The sequence below is a fragment of the Canis lupus genome, chromosome X (assembly GCF_048164855.1).
Source record: "Canis lupus baileyi chromosome X, mCanLup2.hap1, whole genome shotgun sequence".
Classification (NCBI taxonomy): Eukaryota; Metazoa; Chordata; class Mammalia; order Carnivora; family Canidae; genus Canis; species Canis lupus.
Window position 1 is genome coordinate 2,768,904 of NC_132876.1, and position 24,822 is coordinate 2,793,725.

Below are 24,822 nucleotides of genomic sequence, written 5' to 3' on the forward strand. Positions count from 1 at the left end.
GTGGGGGTGGGGCGGAGGGACGGAGGGAGGAGGGCGTCGAGAGACGCGGTGGGTCGGGGTGGGGGTGCGAGTGGCGGTGGGGGTGGGGTGGGGTGGGGCGGAGGGACGGAGGGACGCAGGGAGGACCGACAGAGACAGGGGGTGGGGCGGGGCGGGGGTGGGCCATAGGGACGGAGGCTCGCAGGACCGAGGGGCAAGACAGAGGGGTTGGGGCTAGCGCTGGGGCATAGGCACAGGAAGGGGCATAGGACAGAGGAAGGGTCAAGACAAACGGGGGCCGGGCCGGGGGCCGGGCATAGCGACCCCCTGGGGGGCCCAGCCAGGCAGGCAGGCGGACCCGGTGGCACTGGGTGGCCGTGGCGGGCGGGGGGGGGGGGTATCCTGGAACGTCCGGGACCAGGGCGTGGGGCGGCCACGGGGGCGGCGGGGCTGACCTCTGAGGTGACGTCCCCACGGGGTCCTCCGGGGCTCCGACGGGATACGACCAGGCCCCTGAGCGCAGAGCTGGCAGGGCGGGGAGCGGGAGCGAGGGCCCTCATGGCCCGGGAGGGTGACACCTGGTGAGGAGGGGCCCTCTGCGCCTGGCCCTCCGGCCACACCACCGCCCGGGCCCGACATCTTGGCCCCCGGGGGCGGGGCCACGGCTCGTCCTGGGGGTCCAGGTGGCCCGTCGAGGAGCCCCCTCCACCTGACTGTCTGCCGACGGGTGCAGAACGGCTTATTCCCCGCGCATCCCCAGGGGACGCGGGGGGGTTTCGTCCCGGCCACGGTCGGGTCTCCAGGCCAGCACAGCCCTGCGGGGAGGGACCTCGGGGGCCGGGCCGGCCTCTGTCCCAACGTAGGCGCAAGAGTGCGGCGGAAGGGCGCGGCACGCAGATGGCCCGGGGCAGCTGACGTGCCCCGGGTCGCCGTCCCCGGGGCGGGGGACGGTGGGGGGCAGGGCTGCGCCGGCCGCATCCTCCTTGCTCCCTCCTGGCCCGGCCAGACACACGAGGACACGCGCAGCCCGGTCTGTGCAGAGGCCCCCTGCCTGCCGACGCTCGCTGACCGTGTCCCCATTTCTCGGTCGCGTGCTCGGGCTCACAAGGTGCGGGACAACTCGGAGGACACACAGACACCTCGGAGGGAGGACAGACACCTCTGCGGATGCCTCCGGCTGGCAGGAAGCGCCTGGGGAGGAAAGCCCCTGCGGAGCCTCAGAGAATGGCAGCCTGTGATTCGGGCGGAGGAGGCAGCAGAGAGCTGAGTGGGCCAGAGGCTGCTGCTGCGGAAGGTACCGTCTGCCCCACACCTTTGCGGACACAGCGCTCGCTCGGAGATGACCGCACGCGGGGCAGGTCTCTGCCTCCGAGTCCTCCGCGAGGTCAACAGTACAGTCCTCCAGCGTGCGCGCCCCCGCACGTGTGTGTGCGCGCCAGCGCAGTTTCACCTGCCGCAGGCTGCCCGCTGGATCCTCCTGTCCCAAACCAGGGTTCCAGAGGCGGAGATCGCACGCAGCTCTTCTGCCGCGCCGCCACCCCACCCCGACCCCACCCCGCGCCCTGCAGGCCCTCTTTCCCAAATACCTCCCACGTGCCGGGTGCTGTTCTCTGCCGTTTAAGCGCGCCAAAGGCCCGGAACACCTTCGCCGCCGCGTGGTCCTGGGCCCCGATCTCCTTTCCTCTGCCCTTGCACAGACAGACACGCAGCCTTTCCTAGCTCTGCCTTGAAAGGCTGTTGGTTTGCCAGAGGCCCCGCAGCCCGCGCGGTGACGGTATTGCCCCCTCGAAAACTGATCGAAAGGCCACCCTTCCCTCAAGAATGCTTTCCACTTTTATTTCAACACAGGAAACCATCCGGTCACTGAGCACGATGGGGAAGGAAGTCCTCCTGCAGGAACCTTTCTGGAAGATGTGTGGTAACGTCTTTAAAGGAATTTTGGGGGATCCCTGGGTGGCGCAGCGGTTTAGCGCCTGCCTTTGGCCCAGGACACGATCCTGGAGACCCGGGAACGAGTCCCACATCGGGCTCCTGGTGCATGGAGCCTGCTTCTCCCTCTGCCTGTGTCTCTGCCTCTCTCTCTCTCTCAATGTGTGACTATCATAAATAAATAAAAAATTAAAAAAAAATAAAATAAAGTAATTTTGGGACAGCCCGGGTGGCTCAGCGTTTTCAGGCTGCCTTCAGCCCAGGCCGTGATCCCGGAGACCCGGGATCGAGTCCCATGCCAGGCTCCCTGCATGGAACCTGCTTCTCCCTCTGCCTGTGTCTCTGTGCCCTCCTCCCTCCTTCTCTCTCTGTCTCTCTCGTGAATGAATAAATAAAATCTTTAAAAACAGCAATTTTGGGATCCCTGGGTGGCGCAGCGGTTTGGCGCCTGCCTTTGGCCCAGGGCCTGATCCTGGAGACCCGGGATCGAATCCCACGTCGGGCTCCCGGTGCATGGAGCCTGCTTCTCCCTCTGCCTGTGGCTCTGCCTCTCTCTCTCTCTCTCTCTCTCTCTCTCTCTGTGACTATCATAAATAAATAAAAATTTAAAAAAAACAAAAAAAACAGCAATTTTGACCTGACCGACCCATAAGGTACTAACACAAATAAAGGTAACAGGTATTGCATGTAAACACCTGGCCTGAAAGCTATTTCATCCAAAACAAGTGCGCTGGTTTCAGATCCCCTGAATTAAACACCTCGTGCCATTTCTTTACAGGAATGAATTACAGGACATGATGGAAAGATTTGAAGGTATGATTCAGGAGCCGTTTCGGTGAAAGTGCATTGTTTTGAACCATGTAACCCATGTTAACAAGAAATGTTCATCAATGGACGGCGACACTGTCATCTAATGCCTTGCTCCCAGACGCAGGGTGTTCCTTAAGTCCTTAGGGTGATTGGGCTTCACACATGTCCTTAGTTTCCCTTTTGATAGTGCACGTGCCGAGAACGGGGCTGTCAGTGGCGAGGTAAGAGTGATGCTTTTGTTTTGTACGTGGGTACATTTGATGGCCTGTGGGGGATATCGGAAGAACGTGCGTGAAATAATCTCTCTCCTACTTCGTGTCCCGGGGTAAATGATACATGAGGTTTTAATAAACCATTTTTAATTTTCTCATTGCACTTTCTTTCCTCGACTTTTCTATTTCCATTCTTTGGTGCAGACGTTTGAATTGAAGCCTGCCAACTCAGGCTTTGTCATGATGTTTACGCTAATAAACCATGCAGTGGAAACCTAAAGACCACTGTGCTAGCATGCTGGCAAAGTCTGATCAGCACCAATAAACCTAAAAGTTTTTGGTTGTTCTGTCAGATGTCCCTTATCCATTAACGGGATTACAGGATAAGACTCATAGCAAGGAGTGCGAGTCAATATTTGAGTCCTCTATGGGGATCAGTCGTACAAGCAGGTGTGTATTTGAAAGCTTTGCTCTATTGGGTGGCTGTCAGGGTTCTCGGCCTGTGAGCTGCCTCGTGAACTGGTGAGTACACTGGCAAACTGGGAGTATAAAATAGGTGTAAAACGGTGCGTCTTTCCATGATCCCCAGAACATAGCTACTGATGGCAGGTCCGTCACATACAATCAAAAGCAGTTTCTCAACTGTGAAAAATTTTACATATTGCGAGGCTGCTTTTCAAAAATGGTGTAAGAAAAGCCCCATTGTTTTTACTCAAAAACATCTTTAGGACGTGTTTTTGAATATGTTCTTTTATTTCCTTAATCTCTCCACAGTCTTTTGTCTTTAACTCACGTATACTGAAAATCCTCGTTGACTACATTAAAACACACATGCATGCACGCACAGCCCTTTCGTCTCCTTTCATTTATTTATGTGCCTCCCTGTCGGACGCTTTTAAAATAGAATGGTAAGGTGTGTTTTATACATCTACTTCTAACAATAATCCATCTCAATGAGTCCTTTCGTTTGGAGGATATTTCATAAAGTGATTAGAGACTAGCCCCTACCACTGTGTTTTCACAAGAAAATCAAAGACAGTCATCGAGACCCCCTTTTTGTTTTATACATTTTGGGAGATAGTCACTTTTCTTTATTAGGCCTTCTTTCAGTGTAAGTTTGAAAAAGGGGGGGGGCTGTGTGCAGGGAACAAAGAAAAATCAGGATTCAGAAACTAGTAACTGAAAGGTTTCACACAAAAAAAGAAGCGAATCATCTTGCTTTCTGATGTGAGGCCTCTTATCAAAATGCTAATTGTCTTTCCAATGCTCTGGAACCAAAACTGCCTATGTTGTTTTTGAATAAGCTGCCAAAAAATAATTTTCAGTGTTAAATGTTAACAAATATATATGCTGAGTAATATTCCATTGTATACGTAAACCACATCTTCTTTATCCATTCATCTTTCGATGGGCACCATTAGAAACGACAAATACCCACCATTTGCTTCGACGTGGATAGAACTGGAGGGTATTATGCTGAGTGAAATAAGTCAATCGGAGAAGGACAAACATTATATGGTCTCATTCATTTGGGGAATATAAAAAATAGTGAAAGGGAATACAGGGGAAAGGAGAAAAAATGAGTGGGAAATGTCACAAAGGGAGACAGAACATGAGAGACTCGTAACTCTGGGAAACGAACTGGGGGGGTGGAAGGGGAGGTGGGCTGGGGGTGGGGGTGACTGGGTGACGGGCACTGAGGGGGGGCACTTGATGGGATGAGCACTGGGTGTTATTCTATATGTTGGCAAATTGAACACCATAAAAAGAAATTTATATATGCTTATATTTATGCTTCTCATAGGTGAGATTAAAGAGCTCTTTGATGAAAATAGAAAAAGAGTCATGATGGAAACCAAAGCTTCTGTTGAAAGCATTAACCAGAAAATTGAGCATGTCTGGAAAACTCAGGAAGAGCAAAGGTATCAGTGTTGGAGCCAGGCACTGTGTGTCATTTCTTAGTATTTGTGTGATCACAGATTAATTCAAAACAATACTGCTTTCCTCCATCTGTTGGAGTCTCTACTGAAGAAATATGTTTGGCTCCATTTCTGTTTGTTTGTTTGTTTGTTTGGGTTTTTTTGTTGTTGTTGTTGTTGTTCCGTTCTTTATCTAAGCAAATAGTTCATTTAGCTCCGTGTTGCAAAGCCTTAATTGGAAAGAGGTGTATTATCTAGAGGTCCATAAAGATAACCCCCTTTTTCTCCTTTCAAATTATAATTGAGCTTTCTTGGCATAAGAAGCACTTGTATTCTTTCTTGGAGCATGGAGCTGAGTAAGAGGCCAATGTCTTGCGATAGTTAACTGTATTCAAGTATGTAGAAAAGGTTCATCTTATATTTGAATGATTTTTTTTACATTGATCCCTCTTGGTTTTGCTATTCTTTCATACAAAATCTTTATTGTGCCACAGTGGGGGAAAAGTGAAAGGTTACTGTGTGGGGAAGTGGTATCGGTGGATAGGATACCCTCATTGAATCTGTTCGTCACTTCACAACCTATAGGTTGTTCAGCAAATGAATGGAAATGAAACGATAGAAACAAAACTCCATGCAGATCAAATGCATTTTCTGGGAAATTTATAGTGCCATAAATCTTCCTTAGCTTTCAAGAGCCAAGGCATACAAGACAAGCATCCCTCTTAGACAGTCAGGAGTGAGAGTAAATACACGGTTAGCAATGAGGGTAAGCCATCCCCTGTAGTGGGCTGTTTTCCATCAGAAAATTCCAGCTGTGATCATTCCCTTCTCGCTTTATAGTATAATTTATGTCCAGTCATTTGGTTTTGAATGGGTTGACATTTTTCTTAGCCATATAAAGTCATGACGCTCTTCTCTATTATGTTTTACAGGCAGGAGCTTCATCATGAATACTCTCAGGAGTTTCTAACTTTGTTTCAAGAGTTGGCTATCGATATACAGAAAACCAAGGAAGAAGAAGAAAAACTCGCTGTTGGTATCAGGCCCAGCTTTATAGTGAATGTATTGTAACCAAGTGCCAAGCAGGAATGCTGAGCCCGGCCACACCTGAGACCCGTAGATTTGAGCCAGAGCCCTGTTTCCATTCATTGCTGGCTATGTGGTTGGGCCCTGATGATGGAGAAACGCAGGGGCGTACAGGCACACATCCTACTCACAGAAGCCCTTGGTCTTTACCTCCTCTCTCGGTTAGGATTCCTGCAGTTCCAAGTGACAGGCACTTGCCAGAGTACCATAGAAGGATGTCCTGGTCTGTCTGAAGAAGCCAAAGGGAGTTTTGCACCAGGTGTAGCTGGATGAGGCTGGGGAAAGGTTGCTGAGGCAGTACCATCCGGGCTCTGCCTCCGTCCTCTAGGAGGCCCGCTCCACGGGGTCAGCATGATAGCCTCTTAAATCCCAGATCCAGCCCCAGGTGAACTGAGATAAGCTTTCCCCATAGGTCTGGCAGGAACGTCCCCTGGACTGCTCCCAATCATCTAGTTTCAATCGATTGCTCATTCCTAAACGAATCACTAGCTCAGGGCATGGTTCACCCTAAATGGACTGGCCCGTGTCACATTTAGGAATAAGGATGGTGGTGGTGATGTTGCTCTTTGAGGGCAGAGGAGAAGGCCTGGAACTGTTTCCTGAGGGTGGGCCAGTGAATGGGCAAGGGAGAGATGGCTGCCGGGCCACATTCCGGTCCAACATGGGTGGGTGTCATAACAATCACAAATTTACACGAGAGTAGTCGTACTCATGGTTGTGGGTGCGTCTGAGCAGCTGCAGAGTTGGACTTTTCAGGGTTGAGCTGAGGTTAGCCGTGCACCTCGACAGAGTGAGAAGGGGCCAAGGCATATAAGCAAAGGTGTAGGTTTAACCATTGACCATGGATTTAGCTGGAAAGCGGGAAAAATCAGGCCAGGGGGTGGAGACAGGGGATGGTGAAAAGCATTCCTTTCAATGGATGTGGGATCCTGGTAGGGTACTGACCTGTCTGTAGCATGAAAGGGAGTGAGCCACACACGCAGGGAGGTAGAGAGGTTGAACATAGGGAAAATGGACAAGCAGTGTAGTACAGTGGTCAAGAGCCTGGACAGTGGAACGATAAGGTTTGGGACCCAGTTCTGATTTTCTAGTTTCTAGCTTTGAACCCAGGGACAAATTGTCTTTCTCTGAGCCTCAGGTTCCTCATCTACGAAAGAGAGTATAAGAAGAGTTCTTATAGCTGGGGCAGGGTTTTTGATTGTTTGTTTGGATTTAAATGAGCACCTCTACAAGAAGCTTAATCGAAATGGTTCAGAACAGTATCTGTACACAGTTCCTCTCTACGTCTTTGATATTATTAACATCATGCAGGTGTTTCAGTTATTGGGCTGACAAGACCTAAGGTGTGACCCCGAAAGTGAGTGGCTAAGTAGGGATGTAACAAGATCACTAGCAAGGGAATAGGAAGATCACGGAAGGATTATCGCAAGGATCCTGCGTGTGGGTTTTGAAATCAACATAAGATACATGTTTTGAATATTGTTAAGAAAGGAAATTTCCTCCTCAGTGACTGGCAGATAAGACGACTGTGGTGCTTTTGTATATTCCTGGTAAACACAAAGGACGTAAGCTAGGTGATAAGAGAGAAGATATTAAAAATACTCATTGAGAAACTATTCAAGTTTCTTTTTTTTTTTAAACATTTATTTATTCATAGAGACAGAGAGAGAGAGAGAGAGAGAGAAAGCAGAGACACAAGCAGAGGGAGAAGCAGGCTCCATGCAGGGAGCCTGATGTGGGACTCGATCCCAGGTCTCCGGGATCACGCCCTGGGCTGGAGGCGGCGCTAAACCTACGGAGCCACCAGGGCTGCCCTTTTTTTTTTTTTTAAACATTTATTTATTCATAGAGACAGAGAGAGAGAGAGAGAGAAGCAGAGACACAAGCAGAGGGAGAAGCAGGCTCCATGCAGGGAGCCTGAGAAACTATTCAAGTTTCATCTAGATTTGTCGCTGTTAAATTTTACAATGGTTAAATTTTACAAGTGGTCATCGCAGCTTTTTTTTCCCCTTTTGCGTCTGTAGAATATATTCCGACTGCAACAGGAATTATTACAACACTCCAAAACTGTTGAGAGCCAGAGAATGCGAGCATTTAAAGAGCTGCATGAGCAATTGTTAAAGGTCTGTCGAATTTGGTAACACAATATAGTGTCATAAAATGGACTATGGATATGGCAGTAGAAAACTGTTGTTTTTCTTTCTTAATGCAGGTTAAAAACATTTTGGTCATGCCTTTAATTACTTAGGCAATCAAAATTAATCACGCATTTTCCACTTTGAACTCACTGTTCTGATTTTAACGTAAATGCTAAATGTACTTTTACTTTTCAGATTCGTTCATGGCTTTGTGGGTGTTTTTCAAAACCGGGAATGGTAAATTGGGAATTTTACCAAGAAATTGGCAGGAGACTGATCCTTTACTAACAGTTTAATCAGGGCTGTTTGTTCCTGAGTCAGTTTTCCTTAGGAGAGCAGTGATGAATGTATCATTTGAACGTAGGAAGTCTAAATCATTTCTCAGCGTCATTTACTTTTCTTTGTACTGCCAAAGTTTCTTAAACAGCAAGTAGCCAATTCTATTTTCAATTGCATTTTATTTTACTTTTGTTTGGAAGTAGGCTCTTAATTTATTCATGAGAGACAGATATAGAGAGAGGCAGAGACACAGGCAGAGGGAGAAGCAGGCTTCATGCAGGGAGCCCGATGTGGGACTCGACCCCGGGTCCCCAGGATCACACCCTGGGCTACAGGCAGCACCAAACCGTTGAGCCATCCAGGCTGCCCTTCAGTTGCACTTTATAAGTATCTTGTGGCACATTTGCTTTTAGAATGATTAGAGTGACTAAGAGTGGCCTTATATGCCAACTTAACAGTTTCAAGAGACAGCACAGATGTATAGGAGAATGAAGAAAGCCAGAGTGAGAGTATAAGCTTGTGAACTGAGATTACCTCCAGTCACATTTTCACATTAGCAAATTATCCTCAGTGACACAGACCTCTGTGGCTCCAGCTTGGTGGTTGTGGTGGTGGTGCTATTTCTTGGAATCACTTGGCTATTCATGGACTTTTGTGGATCCACGTGATCTGTAAGATTGCTTTGTAGAAACATTTCTGTAGAAAGAATAGCATTGGGGTTTTGTCAGGGATAACATGGAGTCTGTAGATTGATTTGGGCGGGATGGGCATTGGAGCAATACCAAGACTTCCCATCCTTGAGCATGGGATAATTTTTCCATGTATGTATGCCGTCTTTCATTTCTTTCATCAGTGCTTTCTAGTTTTTTTTTTAAGATTTATTTATTTACTTATGATAGACAGATTGAGAAAGAGAGAGAGAGAGTCAGGCAGAGACACAGGAGGAGAGAGAAGCAGGCTCCATGCCAGGAGCCCGACGTGGGACTCGATCCCGGGACTCCAGGATCGCACCCTGGGCCAAAGTCAGGCGCCAAACCGCTGAGCCAGCCAGGGATCCCCAGTGCTTTGTAGTTTTCAGCTTCGTCCGAGTCCTTCACCTTCTCGGTTATGGTGCTTTCCTAAGTATACGTTACTCTTTTTGGACGCTGTTGTAAATGGGATGTTTCCCTAATTTCACTTTTGGGTAATTCATCGTTAGCATGTAAAAATATAACTGACATTTGTGTATTGATTTTATGACTTGCGACTTTGCTGTTTTCATTAATTATTGTCAGTTTTAAAAGATTCTTATTTATTTCAGAGAGGGAACGAGAGGAGGGGAGAGAGAGAACGAGGTGTGGGGGAGGTGCAGAGGGAGAAGGAGAAGCAGACTCCCCACTGAGCAGGGAGCCCATTGTGCGGCTCCATCCCAGGTCCCACGATCATGGCTTGAGCCGACAGCAGATGCTTAACAGATGTAGCCACACAGGCACCCCCATTTGTTACTTCTAACAGGGTTTCCTCCCTGTTTTGCGTTGCTTTCTTTTGCGTGTTGGAATCTTTGGGGTTCTGCACATATAAGAACACACTATGGGGACGCCAGGGAGGCTCATTGGTTGAGCTGCTGCTTTCGGCTCAGGCCATGATCCTGGTGTCCTGGGATAGAGTCCCACAGCAGGCTCCCCGCAGGGAGCCTGCTTCTCCCTCTGCCCATGTCTCTGCCCGCCTCTCTCTCTCTCTCAGTCTCTCTCTCTCATGAATAAAGAATAAAATAAAATACAAAAAAAAAGATCTTAGTGTCTGTGAGCAGAGATAATTTTGCTTCTCCCTTTCTGGTTTGGATGTCTTCTATTTCCTTTTATTGCTGAATTGTTCTGGCTAGATCTTCTGGTGCTATGTTGAGTAGGAGTAGTGAGACTGGGCAACCTTGTCTCCTTCCTCTTGATCTTAGAGGAAGCGCTTCCTGTGTTTCCCGTTGAATATGCTAGCTGTGGACTTGTCATCTGTGTCCTTTGTGATATTGAGATACTTTGCTTCTGTCCCTAGTTTCTGGAGAGTTTCTATCATGAAAGTGTGTCGGATTTTGTGGCATACTTTCTCTGCAACTTTTGAGGTGATCATGCGGTTTGTTCTTAAAGAATCTCGTTCAGATTTAGTGGTAAAATGTCAGTCTTCTAAACTCACTGGAATGTTTAAAGACTAGTCCTATGACTTCAAAATAAGTATCCTTTAAGGGATTTTAGCGTTACACATACACAAAATAGTTATATTCCATTTGTTTCCCAGGAGAGAGCATGTTGCTCTAATGCTCTGCCAAGTCCATTTATCGATGGTATGGAGGTTTCATCAAGTAACAGGAATTAATGCTTCTAAATGTTCTTGCCCAGTGTTACCACTTAGGGTTGCAAATCTAGTGTTTTCCTCGCCTCCTGCATTTCCTTGTCCTTCCCCTCCAGTTACTCGTAGGCTGTGCGGTACTGACGTCGGCCGTGGTACTTTAAATGCTTCCTTCAGATTCCCACTGCGGTTGCCCTAGTTGAGGACCTCATCATCCTTTGCTTCCCCTATGAAACTCTCATCTGATCTCTGCGTCCTTCACAGGGCTGTGACAGTATCTTCCCATGGCACAGTTCTTCCCTCCTGGAAGCCTGTCCGTGGTTTCCCCTGGTAAACTGCTAGATATTCAAAGATTCACCATAGCATGATGCCCTTTTTAGCTTTATTTGCTACCTCCCACCTGTCCTGATTAATGCCTTGTCTTAACTCTTACTTCTACACCTTGCTCATGTCCTTCGCCTGGAATGTTTTTAACTTCTCTCTCTTTGCCTATTGAAATCTTCTCTTGCCAGCTAAGTCGGCATTAATCCCCTTCTGCTGCTGCATAGACCCAACAGGTTGTGCTTCTATAAGGATCATAAAATTTTTGTATCGTTTCTGTTTGCTCCTGGCCCTGGAGTGTGGAAGGGATAGCGTGTTCACTCTGAATTTCCTCCACAGTACTCAATTCCATACTTTTTACATTAAAAAAAGGTATGCACTATTTCGCCACTTGTGGAATGAATGGCAACATTTAAAATGTAGGTTGTGTTTTTCATAACTTGAAGAGGTGACATCGTGGACCATTTTACTCCCTCCAGGGAAATCATGCTCCCTTGACTACTACTGATAATAAATACGCTCTTACCTGATGTTAGAAAGCTGATTACTGAATTTCCAAATTATAGCATTGGTTGGCATGGACTCCCAGGCTTCTCCTATTTTGGGGTCCATTTTGACCTTGACCCTAAGTGCCTGACATTGACCCCTTGCTTTGAGCAAAGTGTGGTAGAGCTGTGTCTCCTAAAATAATAATGTTTTGGGGCCCCCCCCCGGGTGGCTCAGTTGGTTAAACGTCCAACTCTTGATCTCACTCAGGTCTTGATCTCAGCGTTGTGAGTTGGAGACCCGTGTCGGGCTCCACGCTGGGCGTGGGGCTTACTTAAAATAACAATAGCATTTAACTCAAATCTGATATTTAAATTATTCTTAGTGAAGGTTCTTGTCTACATGTGTGATTTAGATTTTTTTTAATTCGAATAAATATTGGCCATCACTGCATATTAAAAGAGTAGTGCTTTTGAAGTTTAGTTTTGCATGTTTTGAACGTAAGAAGAAAATGGAGGTTTGGAACTGGACTGTGTTTTCTGTTTCAGGACATGAGAGACTTGGACATCAATCAGGACAATTTTCTTACTGGTGAGCAGAGCACGCTTGGGGAAGAAATGTCCATGTGGCAAAAACAACTTGTGATGGAACACGTAAGTAAACATTGAAACATTGAGATAGTCTGTTTGCAGTTATATGTATAATCCTTTGATAAATACTAAAGGCGTATGTTTTCTCGTTTCATTTAATAGCAACGTCACCAGGCGGCACTCCTTCGAGAGTCTCTTCGTTCTCTGCTGGAATGTGTCTTTGATGACATTTGAAGAAAGGACTTGAACCAAGTAACATGAAGATTGTGGCTTAACGATTCTAGTTTAAATGATCACATCTTGTTATTCGTTGGCTTAAGTGCAAGGCCCTCTTCACTGTGTAAACCCAAGTGAGAGTGAAACAGTTATGTGAGTAGCAGCAATTCCAAAGTTATAGGCAGGAAACGTTTAGACCTTTGGTAGGTCTGAACCTACCAAACCTTTGGTGACTTTTTCTCTCCCTAACGCTGTCAATTAAATTTTAGCAATAGAGGTGATTCACGTTTAAGTTTGCTTCAATGAATCTCTATCAGTCCCAAAAGATAGAAAGTACAATTATAAACGGTTGCCGTGTTCCTCCGGAAGGCGGGGGAGGAAAGAATGTATACACCCTTTTGTATATACTCATTAAGGTACAGAGCCAATTGTAATGAAAAGAAGATTTGAAATACCATCTACTCCAGGAAATCACAAAATTTATGAAAAGCAACTTAAGTTTGTGCCTCAGAATAAATGAAACTGCGAAGAGTCATTAAGACACCTGAATAAGATGTGTAAATATCACTTGTGAGACACGGCGTCGTCAATATGCCATTTCGACCAAAACAATTAACACGTCATTTGATTGATCTCGGCCCACTGTTAAATGACACCTGCCCTGGGCAATCGTTGACAGTATTGCCTTTGCCTGTACAAGAACAAAGCTACCCAAGGTAGAAACATTTTGAACCTGTCTTGAGAGATTCATTACCTAGAAAATTTTGTTTTGCAAGTTTAATATTCAGCAAGTATGTGGAAAGTTGATTGTATGCTCATCTAAAAGCGTCAACAATTAAATGCTGACACCTTGTCTTTTCTGGTGCCCTTCTTACATGCATGACCGTATGAAATCTCCAACTGCAAGCACTCACTGTCATAAGAATGAAGTTGTCTGAGAATTAGTTTGGAATAAACCGGTTACACATATTCTCTAAGTGACTGAAGTTCCTTTCGTGACTCACTCAGAACAATAACACGAAAAATACTCCCTTTTGGAGGAGAGGACTGTCTTTCCCCCGTTTTTCTGCATGTTTAAAATGTTAATTATGGCCACTAGAGCCACTCTTCTATTTGTTTTATGGTTTTCCTCATTTTTTTATAACAAATTTATTTTTTATTGCTGTTCAATTTGCCAACATACAGAATAACACCCAGTGCTCATCCCGTCAAGTGCCCCCCTCAGTGCCCGTCACCCATTCACCCCCACCCCCCGCCCTCCTCCCCTTCCACCACCCCTAGTTCGTTTCCCAGAGTTAGGAGTCTTTATGTTCTGTCTCCCTTTCTGATATTTCCTACCCATTCCTTCTCCCTTCCCTTCTATTCCCTTTCACTATTATTTATATTCCCCAAATGTATGAGAACACATAATGTTTGTCCTTCTCCGACTGACTCATTTCACTCAGCATAATACTCTCCAGGTTCCATCCATGCTGAAACAAATGGTGGGTATTTGTCATTTCTAATGGCTGAGTAATATTCCATTGTATACATAAACCACATCTTCTTTATCCTAGTTTCTAAAGTAAGTGCAAACATATTCTATTTTTCTTTTCTTTAACACTTTCTTCACTCACGAGACACAGATACAGAGAGGGAGAGACAGGGGGGGGGCAGAGACACAGGCAGATGGAGAAGTAGGCTTGATGCAAGGAGCCCCATGTGGGACTCGATCCCGGGACTCCAGGATCATGCCCTGGGCTGAAGGCAGACACGCAACCAACTGAGCCACCCAGGAGTCCCCATGTTCTATTTTTCTAACTTCTAACTTACTCCCCTTAGTTAGGGAGAAGGGAGTCCTCCACCACAAGCGAATATCTGATATAAAGTGACAGTGTACTCCTTAAATACTTCATTTCACTGAGAGGGATTTTCCCCTTGAGCCAAAACATTAAGTCTTAAGTATTTCCTCATGCTGTTTTCTCCAAGTTTTTATTTCAATTCCAGTTAGTTAACATACAGTATAATCATCATTAGTTTCAGATGTAGAATTTAGTGATTCAGTGCTTCCATACCCGCCCCCCGGTGCTCATCACTGACAAGTGCCTTCCTTATTGCCCATCACCTATCTCACACCCATTTCCCCACCACGACCACCACCACCACCACCACCACCACTTCTCCTTGAGCCACCATCAGCTTGTTCTCTATAGTTAAGTCTGTTTCTTGGTCGGCCTCTCTATTCCACCCCAGTCCATGTTCATTTGTTGTGTTTCTTAACTTCCACATGTGAGCGAAATCATATGGTACTTGTCTTTTTCTGAATGCCTTGTTTTGCTTAGCTCAATACTCTCTGGCTCCACCCACGTTGCTGCAAATGGCCAAGATTTCATTATTTGTCATGGTTCAGCAATACTCTGTGTGTGTGTGTCTGTGTGTGTGAGTGTACATACTGGGACTGCATCAATATAAAAAGCTTCTGCACAGCAAAGAAACAATCAACAAACCTAAAGAGCAACCTATGGAATGGGAGAAGATATTTGCAAACGACATATCGGATAAAGGGTTTGTATGCAAAACACATAAAGAACTTATCAAACTCAAAAACCAAAAACCAAAGAATACAATTAAAATGGGCAGTGGTTATGAATACGCATTTTTCCAAAGAAGACATAGAGATGGCCAAGTGACACACGAAAAGATGCTGAACATCACTCATCATTGGGGAACTACAAATCAAAACTACAATGAGGTGCGGGGGCCTTGGAGGCTCGGTCGGTCAATCGTCTGCCTTCGGCTCAGGTCATGATCCCAGGGTCCTAAGATTAAGCCCCTTGTCTGGCTCCAGCTCAGCAAGGAGCCAGCATCTCCCACTCCACTCCAGCTCCTGCCCTGTGACGCTATCTCTGTCACCGTCTCGGTCTCTGTCTCAAACAAATAAAAGTCTTGAAAAAACCCACAGCCCTACAATAAGGTATCACCTCACACCGGTCAGAATGGCCAAAATTAACAAGACAGGAAGCAACAGGTGATGGCGAGGATGTGGAGAAAGGGGAAGCCTCTTATACCATTGGTGGGAGTGCCACTTGGGGCAGCCCCTCTGGAAAATAGTGTGGAGGTTCCTCAGAAAGTCACACATAGTACTACCCTGAGACCCAGCAATTGCACCACTGGGTATTTACCCAAAGGTTACAAAAATAGTAATTTGAAGGGATATGTGCCCCCCGATGTTTATAGCAGCATTCTCAACAATAGCCAAGTTATGGAAAGAGCCCAAGGATCCATCAGCTGATGAATGGGAAAAGAAGTTGTGGTATATTTCACACATTTAAGAAGATCCTTATTTGAGAAATGTTGCCACCAGGCCCAGAGGCAAAATAAACGCTCCAGTGTGTTGTCTGTGTATTTTAATGCATATCTGCGTACTTTCCCTTCTGTGGAATATAGACTTACTGACTTCAGTTCAATATGTTTCCCTGTTGCTTAAGATAACTGTAGCACATGCTCATGACTCCACTATTTTCTTATTGTTTCATTAGATAGGATATGGTCTGCAGAGCCGCTGGATTCAATCAATCATCGAGTCAGATGGGAGGACTGCTGTCTCACCGAATGGCTCTTACTCCTAGTGTTACCTGACAGCTGTTCATAAGCAATAAAAACTACTCGGGGGGGGGGGATATTGGCTGCTTGTGTTTACTATCCACAGAGAGATATATTATCTACAAAATTATTAAACTGCGGGTCAAAACAGTAAACGGTGTCTCCAAAATACCATTCGCTTTTCGTCCTGTGAGCTACCGATAAGGAAGTGAAACAAACGATTCATTCATTGCTTCAGATTAATACAACTTGGTCAGAATCACGGCATATTTTACTATTTAATTTTACATGTTTTCCCATTCATTCTCAGCACTGAGTAATATCGATAACTTGAATTTGAGGTCAAGACGAGTCACTTAAGGAGAAGAGGCAGGCAGGAAGAAGGGTAGGGGTCCTCGTTGCATCTGGTCCCCCAAATTCAGCTAGATAACTTTCAAACCCTCCTGAACACCCGTGAATTCAACCTGAGATGTAAGGGAAGGACAGTTGGAATGCTATAAATAGAAAAATGACCACTTCTTGCAAGGCGTTCTGCACTGGACAAAACGACCAGGAGGATGAATTCACCGCAAAAGGAAGAGCCGGGGGATCCCTGGGTGGCGCAGCGGTTTGGCGCCTGCCTTTGGCCCAGGGCGCGATCCTGGAGACCCGGGATCGAGTCCCACGTCGGGCTCCCGGTGCATGGAGCCTGCTTCTCCCTCTGCCTGTGTCTCTGCCTCTCTCTCTCTCTCTCTCTCTGTGACTATCATAAATAAAAAAATAATAATAAATAAATAAAAAAAAGGAAGAGCCGGAGGTGATACTCTGTGCCACAGATCTAATGGATATGGATTTAAGTAAGATGTGGAGATAGACATCAGGATCAGAATTATCAAATTTCTGGTGAGTCTGGGCAAACGCATAAAAGACTCTAGAGAATCTCTTCCTGCAGAAATGAGATCTAGCTCTTTCTTCTGTGGTTATGCTGAGTGAAGTAAGTCAATCGGAGAAGGATAATCATCATATGGTTTCACTCCTCCAGGGAGTATAAGAAATAGTGAAATGGATTGGAAGCAAAAGGAAGGAAAGTGACTGGGAAAAATTACAGATTGAGAGACAAAGCGTGAGAGACTCCTGACTCTGGAAAATGAACAAAGGGTTGCAGAAGGGGGGGTGGGTGATGTGTTGGGGTAACTGGGTGACAGGCACTGAGGAGGGCCTTTGATAGGATGAGTACTGGGTGTTTTGCTGTACGGTGGCAAATCGAACTTTAATAAAAACCAATGGAAAAACAACTCAAAAAAGAAAGAAAAAGAAATGAGACCTAATCAGGGCAAAATTAAAAATACTCTAAGATGCGGTCTAACCTGGGTGCTCTAACAGCTCGCGTAAGAGTCAGAAGAGGGTGAGAAACAGAGAAGACTAGAAACCTAATCTCACATTTGGTAGGGGAACACTGACTCTCAAACTTTTCAAAAAGCATAAAAGCCTCTGGAGAATCTCTTCCTGCACAAATGAGATCAAATGAGGCCAAAATTAAAAATAGCCTAACTGAGATGCGGTCTAACGTGGGTGCTGTAACCGCTAGGGTAAATGAGGCAGATGAGAGAGTGAGTGACACAGAAGACTACTAACTTAACCTTGCATTTGGAAAGGGAACACTGACTCTCAAACTTTTCAAATGCATGAGTGGGTAGCCCGTTAAAGTTTCAGTATCTAAATTGTATGGTATCACAGTCGGAATGCTAGCAAGAGTAATAGAGGGCTTACCTTAGAAAGTTGGAAGGTAGCCTCCCCGCATATCCCGCATAGCGGTCACTCATATCAGAATCTCACCGTTTCTGTGGAATAGCCACAAAGCTAACCATGTATCTCTGTGGTGGCCCCACAGAGGAAACTCGGCCCTTGTTTGAGTAGTTTCCAGCCTTGCATCCCAGGACTGACGGCTTTATGTTCACCATGAATCATCAGTTCAAGTAATTTCTGACCACCAGTAGCGGCACCAGTTGTGCGGCACTGCCAAAGACACACTCCAATATTAGGGTGTAAAGATGAGGACATCCTCCAAAAACCCTAATTGCTACCTTCTAGCTCATTATTGCCAGGAGGATCTGTAGTCCTGTGTGAGTCCAGGGGACAGGACACTGGCGCCCTCAGGGATAGAGCAGAAGGTCAGCATCATACAGTGACACTGCATCTCTACCACTGCAGACGGTATGCAACTCTGCCGTAGGCTGGAGCACGCAGCCTGAAGGAGTAACCAGATCGGAGCTGCGCTTTCCAGAGACTTCCACAGAGCCTCACGGTGTGACTCAGAGGTCATCTGGGGCCACAGAGCTTTGGGCCAACCTTACATACACGCAGTGCGCTCTACCAGTGACCAGCTAGCAGGGAACAATGGGCTGGATCCTACCTGCATTTCACTATGTCGAAGGTCATGAACATGAAGGTTATCGAGTTAATCTGTTTCTGTGCAGAGACTTAAAGAATGCTCATCCTTATGCGTAGGCACTTCGTAAGTGTTGAATCGAGGTGACTTGCTAGCCATCGACACCCTCATTCTTCTTAACACCCTGGGCATGTAGTAGTCACTCAGCCAGTGTGATGGACTGAGGTGGTTGTGACAGAGTACGTTGTTCTCTCTGTGAGATTTCTTCCCTATGCACAGCTCGATTTGACGACAGTGGCCTCTTAAGAAGCAACTTTTTCCAAGTACTGAGGTCAGCAACCAAGCAGAAAATAAAACACTGCATGAGGTTCAAAGATGAGGACCTTCGCGTCACAGTAGTTTATTAAAAATGCAGACTGTCAACTTTTCTTTCCTAACATTGACTTGCAAGTTTTAAATGGAGAATATTATGCTGGGTTCGTTTGTTCTAATGTTGAATGTATGCGATAAGTGTTCTCCTTTAAGATAGAGCTCAACAATTGTATTTCGTTTTGTCTTGGGGAAATGAGGTCGTGTGCTTTTCTATGCTAATGCATTCAACACATGGGGGGACTTGCGCACAGCATATAGCATAATCGAATTATCAGGTGGATACAAAAGGTTAAAGGGATGGAATCAGCACACATACAGTGCAGGCACCTTTCCAGAGAAAATCAGCAACGCGGTAGTGTTTTTCTGAATCTTTCACAGGTGCTTAAGTATAATGTTAAATGCCCATATTTACCATACAGCCCTCCACCCCCATTGTTTCTCCTCAAAATGGAAATATCACACAGATGATTATTGAAGCTACCCACATTTCAGTTCCATCTGGTCTAGAGACATAGAGCAAACACTCGGTGAGGCTTTATAGACAAATTCCTGAGCATGGAGGAGAGCTACTCCTGTATCAATCTACAAAGATGTGGAAATATCTATTGGCTTTACAATTCTTTTAACTTTAGTTCCATGATGAAACGATAATGGGACTGTAGTATTAAGTGAAGGATGCTAGAGAGCAACGGAAGCTCACAGCCCTTGTGGGGTAAACATCAGCATGTAGTAAGGTGGGGGGAAGGCGGAACCCTTCAAAGGCATGGATCAAACTGCTAATAGCAGTGATTCCTGAGGTGACTGAAGGTGCTTGCTTTCTACTTCATGTACTTCTGTAGAGTTTAAATACTTTTCGTTACCAGTCGTACATGACACTTGTAATCAGGAAAAAACGATACAAATCAACACCATCTGACTGAGGGCAATGCTTAAACACTCTCAAGTCAGTGCCACTTAAAAATAGAGACATTTCAAGATAAAATTTTTAAAAATAGAGAAATCTCCAGTATCCTGCGCTGTTAAGTCACTAATCCGGTTTTGGTTGCCCACAGACAAATCTTCACTAACAGATAAACGTGCTTAAGTGTCTTTGGGAACAGCATTAACCAACCATTGTCGGTTCCTAACCTCTAGCCTCTGAAGCGATCACTCCCGTCCCTTTCTTTCCCCGTAATCCACAACCCACTTGAAAAGTAGTTTACATGCAGAGAAAGGGCAACATCTTACACCGCTGGTGGGAGTGCAACCTGGTGCAGCCACTCTGGAAAAGTGTATGGAGGGTCTTCAGAAAGTTAAGAGTGGAGCTCCCCTACGACCCGGCAGTTGCACTACCAGGTCTTTATCCAAGGGATGGAAACACAGTGATTCGAAGGGGTACATGCACCACAGTGCCTGTAGCAGCAATGTCCGCAACAGCCAATATACGGCAAGAGACCAGATGTCCATCGATGGATGAAGGGATAAAAGAAAGAGGCAGGGTATATGGGGTATATATCTATGACGGAATAGCACTCAGCCACCAAAAATGTAAACTCTTGCCATTTGCAACGACATGGATGGAACTAGAGGGTCTTATGCTAAGTGAAATAAGTCACTCAGAGAAAGACAAATACCATATGATTTCACTCATGTGTGGAGTTTAAGAAACAAAACAGATGAACACAGGGGAAGGGAAGGAAAGATAGGATGAAAATTGAGAGGGAGGCAGAACATAAGAGACGCTGAACTCTAAGAAACAAACTGAGGGGTGTTGTAGGGAAAGTGTGTGTGTGTGTGTGTGTGTGTGTGGTGCGGGGAGGGATGATTGGGTGATGTGCATTCAGGAGGGCGCTTGATGTGATGAGCGCTGGGTGTTATATATGCAAATGAGAAATCACTAAATTCTACCCATGAAACAAACAACAGTAACAAGTAGTCTACATTTGCAACGTACTCCTACCTTCGAATTTGCTTTCTAACACATTGATGTCTGGAGTTTGTCCAAATCATTCTACTAAACCTGTTTAAGGTAAGCATTGACTTTCTGCTTTGGGGGTTGGTGGGGGTGGATAGAGAGAGGCAGAGGAAGAGGCAGAGGGAGGGGAGGAGAGAGATGCAGAGAGGAGGGTCGAGAATCCTAAGCAGACTCTGTGCTGAGCAGGGAGCCAGAGCCAGGTGGGGCTCCATGTCCTGACCGTAAGGTCATGACCTGAGGCAAAATCAAGAGTCAGATTCTTAACTGAGTGAGACACCCAAGAGCCCCAAGCATGGACTTTCAATTGTTTTCCACTAATTATCTTGCATAACTTCTATGCAATAGTTGACATGTTCATCACTCCCTCTTGTTGAAAGGCTTTGCTGTGCTTTCATGTAGTCTATGCTCTTCCTTGCCCGACATTGTTCTCCAACTCCTTTCTAGACTGCTTCTTCCTCCCCATCTTTGACTTTTCAGAATTCCATCACTCCTCATTTTACATTCAGTGAACACTTTCATGTATCCTGAAGACTACCATCTTATTTGCTAAAAACTGGTCCTGTACAACGAGGAGTCTGGAGGTCTTGGTCAACAAACGTCTGTGTAAGGGGCTGCCACCATGTGTGTTGCACAGTGGATTTCAAACCGTGTGCAAATTCCCGTGCTCTTGAAGGAAAGGAAAATGAACACTGAGTCTAAACAGTCACACGGAGGCGTGCCTGGGTGGCTCAGTCAGTTAAGCCTCAGACTCTTGCTTTCAGTTCAGGTCATCATCAAGTGGTGGTGAGGTCGGGCCCCACGTGGGGCTCTGCACTGGATGAAGAGCCTGCTGAATATTCTCTCTGTCTCTCTCTCTCCCTCCGCCCCTCCCCCGCCAATCAACAAATAAATAAACAAATAGTCACTGTAAAGAACGATATAAGCCACATAATAATGTTGATATTCGATGTGGCCTTAGAATGACTGGCTGGGATTTTATTTATTTTATTTTATTTTTTATTTTTACTTCTTTATGGAGTTCAATTTGCCAACATATAGTATAACACCCAGTGCTCATCCCGCCAAGTGCCCCCCTCAGTGCCCATCACCCAGTCACCCCAACCTCCCGCCTACCTCCCTTTCCACTACCCCTTGTTCGTTTCCCAGAGTTAGGTGTCTCTCATGTTTTGTCACCATCACTGATATTTTCACTCATTTTCTCCCTTTTCCCCTTTATTCTCTTTCACTATTTTTTATTTCCCCCAAATGAATGAGACCATATAAGGTTTTTCTTTCTCCAATTGACTTATTTCACTCAGCGTAATGCCCTCCAGTTCCATCCACATCGAAGCAAATGGTGGGTATTTGTTGTTTCCAATGGCTGAGTAGTATTCTATTGTATACATAGACCACATCTTCTTTATCCATTCAACTTTTTTTTTAATTTTTATTTATTTATGATAGTCACAGAGAGAGAGAGAGAGAGGCAGAGACACAAGCAGAGGGAGAAGCAGGCTCCATGCACTGGGAGCCCAATGTGGGATTCGATCCCGGGTCTCCAGGATCGCGCCCTGGGCCAAAGGCAGGCGCCAAACCGCTGCACCACCCAGGGATCCCTATCCATTCAACTTTTGATGGGCACCGAGGCTCCTTCCACAATTTGGGTATTGTGGACATTGCTGCTATAAACATTGGGATGCAGGTGTCCTGGGTTTCACTGCATCTGTATCTTGGGGGTAAATCCCCAGCAGTGCAATTGCTGGGTCGTAGGGCAGGTCTATTTTTAACTCTTTGAGGAACCTCCACACGGTCTTCCAGAGTGGCTGCACCAGTTCACATTCCCACCAACAGTGCAAGAGGGTTCCCCTTTCTCCATATCCTCTCCAACATGTGTTGTTTCCCGTCTTTTTGATTTTCCCCAGTGTCACTGATGTGAGGTCGTATCTCACTGTGGTTTTCTTTTGTATTTCCCTGATGGGCAGTGATGCGGAGCATTTTCTCATGTGCTTGTTGGCCATGTCTATGTCTTCCTCTGTGAAATTTCAGCCATGTCTTTTGCCCATTTCATGATTGGTTTGTTTGCCTCTTTGCTGTTGAGTTTAACAAGTTCTTTATAGATCTGGCATACTAGCCCTTTATCTGATACGTTATTTGCAAACATCTTCTCCCATTCTGTAGGTTGTCTTTTAGTCTTTTTGACTGTTTCTTTTGCTGTGCAGAAGGGTTTTGGTTGGGATTTTAAAGGTGAGTTGTGAAGAGAAAGCCGCGTTTTCTCTTCTGAATTACACCAGACCCTTGCTACTTGGAATCAAACATATATGTAAGACACGACTTATCTCAAGACTAGCCTTCAGGGATCCCTGGGTGGTGCAGCGGTTTAGTGCCTGCCTTTGGCCCAGGGCACGATCCTGGAGACCCGAGATCGAATCCCACATCGGGCTCCCGGTGCATGGAGCCTGCTTCTCCCTCTGCCTGTGTCTCTGCCTTGCTCTCTCTCTGTGTGTGACTATCATAAATTAAAAAAAAAAAAATAAAATCTTTAAAAAAAAATACTAGCACATTAGTCTAGTGGGCAGATGTCTACTCTTTTCACTAACTGCATCCAGAAAAATGCCAGCCGATTAGCCGAAAAAAATCTCTAGTTAAGCAGGTGAAGAATATGGTTAAAGACAGTTATTGGGTAACGTTTTGCAGTTTATGTGATCTAAGTTGAGGTAACAGATTCAAATGTGTACTGATACCTACCTATTTTAAAAGATGAAACACACAGGGATTCAAATATTCACAAGTCAAAGAGAATGTTTTCCTGTTTTAGTATAGAATTGCATTTCTCTATTCATAGGTAAAGTAGCACAGCATTTAAATAGTCACTACCTTTCCTCCTGGTAAATTTTAAATTTTCATCAAAATGTTACTAAAGGCAAAAAATAAAAAATAAAAATAAAGGCAGTCTCCTGCGTGCCCTGAATGTCCTGGCATGTTTCTGATGGGTAGAGAACAAACCAATGTATGGAATGTTATGTTTTAGCTAACACATAGGGAGAGTAGGTCTTTCTTTCTCTCTGTCTAGAGCTAGGTACCTATGATGAACAAAAATATATTAGAAAAGGTTACAGGGCAGCCAGGGTGGGTCAGCAGTTTAGTGCCGACTTCAGCCCAGGGCCTGATCCTGGAGATGTGGGATTGAGTCCAATGTCAGGCTCCCTGCATGGGGCCTGCTTCTCTCTCTCTCTCTCTCTCTCTCTCTCTCTCTCTCTCTCTATCCCTCTCATAGATTATAAAATATAAAAAAAGAGAAAGAAATGGTTACAAAGGAAGGACCTGGGTGGAGATTACAGAAATGGAACCTGCTTCTCTTAAAGTATCCTGCTTTTCAGTTTAGTTTTATTTTTTTTATTTTTTGCCTTTTTTATTTTTTTAAATAATAAATTTATTTTTTATTGGTGTTCAATTTGCCAATATACAGAATAACACCCAGTGCTCATCCCGTCAAGTTTTGTTTTAGAATCCATAAATGTTTTATGACATTATAAAATGATCGAACTTAAAAGACTATGTCTAAACATAGATAAAAAAAAAAAAACGAACCACATGGCATAGTCGTGTCAGTTGTATATATCAAATTGGTGCTTTAACCATACAGAATAGAGAACTCTTTCAAATGATTTAAAAGTATAGCAATGTTAGGGGCGCCTGGGTGGCTCACTCGGTTTAGTGTCTGACGTTGGCTCAGGTCATGATCTCGGGGTCCTGGGATTGGGAGCCACGTAAGGCTATCCACTCAGCAGGGAGTCTGATTCTCCCTCTCCCTCTGTCCCTCACGCTGCTTGAGTTCTGTCTCTCTCAAATGCATAATTAGAGACTGAAACACACACACACACACACACACACACACACACACACACACTGCAATTTTGCAGTGTATCCCAGCGATGGGACATACCTTAGAATAAAAAAGAATAAAGCATCTTGAGCTACATGAAGAAACATAAAGCTTCATTAAAAAATCAGATTGCTGGTAGTAATATTTCTTTGTTATTGTAAAATACCATACATTCAGAGGTGCACACACACAAACACATACACACACCAAAAGGGGCTTAGTAATTATATGAACATCATTAGAATTCAAGAATTCCTTTTAAAACAAAAGACACAAATATAAGAGCAAATTAATCCTGAATATCTTTGGAAGGCCATAGTTAACCCCATGCCGGGGCAGGGCGGGGTATGTGTGTGTGTGTGTGTGTGTGTGTGTGTGTGTGGCGGTTGTTGTTGTTGGTAGT

The 24,822-nt window shown here is 45.3% G+C and overlaps 1 protein-coding gene across 3 annotated transcripts in view; it reads left to right on the forward strand.

Moving 5' to 3' along the window:
• LOC140628772 (synaptonemal complex protein 3-like) overlaps positions 1-13,250 on the forward strand; it is a 13,874-nt gene extending 624 nt beyond the window's left edge. For 2 of the 3 annotated variants that reach the window (XM_072818281.1, XM_072818279.1), the window contains exons 2-9: positions 1,088-1,273; positions 1,828-1,897; positions 2,687-2,721; positions 4,735-4,852; positions 5,782-5,881; positions 7,960-8,058; positions 12,024-12,128; positions 12,228-13,250. In XM_072818281.1, coding sequence (XP_072674382.1) covers positions 1,088-1,273; positions 1,828-1,897; positions 2,687-2,721; positions 4,735-4,852; positions 5,782-5,881; positions 7,960-8,058; positions 12,024-12,128; positions 12,228-12,299 — 785 coding nt within the window. In that variant the 3' untranslated portion in view covers positions 12,300-13,250. The remainder of the gene's footprint in view (positions 1-1,087; positions 1,274-1,827; positions 1,898-2,686; positions 2,722-4,734; positions 4,853-5,781; positions 5,882-7,959; positions 8,059-12,023; positions 12,129-12,227) is intronic. The other variant, XM_072818282.1, reaches the window with a different exon arrangement.
• The last annotated feature ends 11,572 nt before the right edge of the window (positions 13,251-24,822 follow it).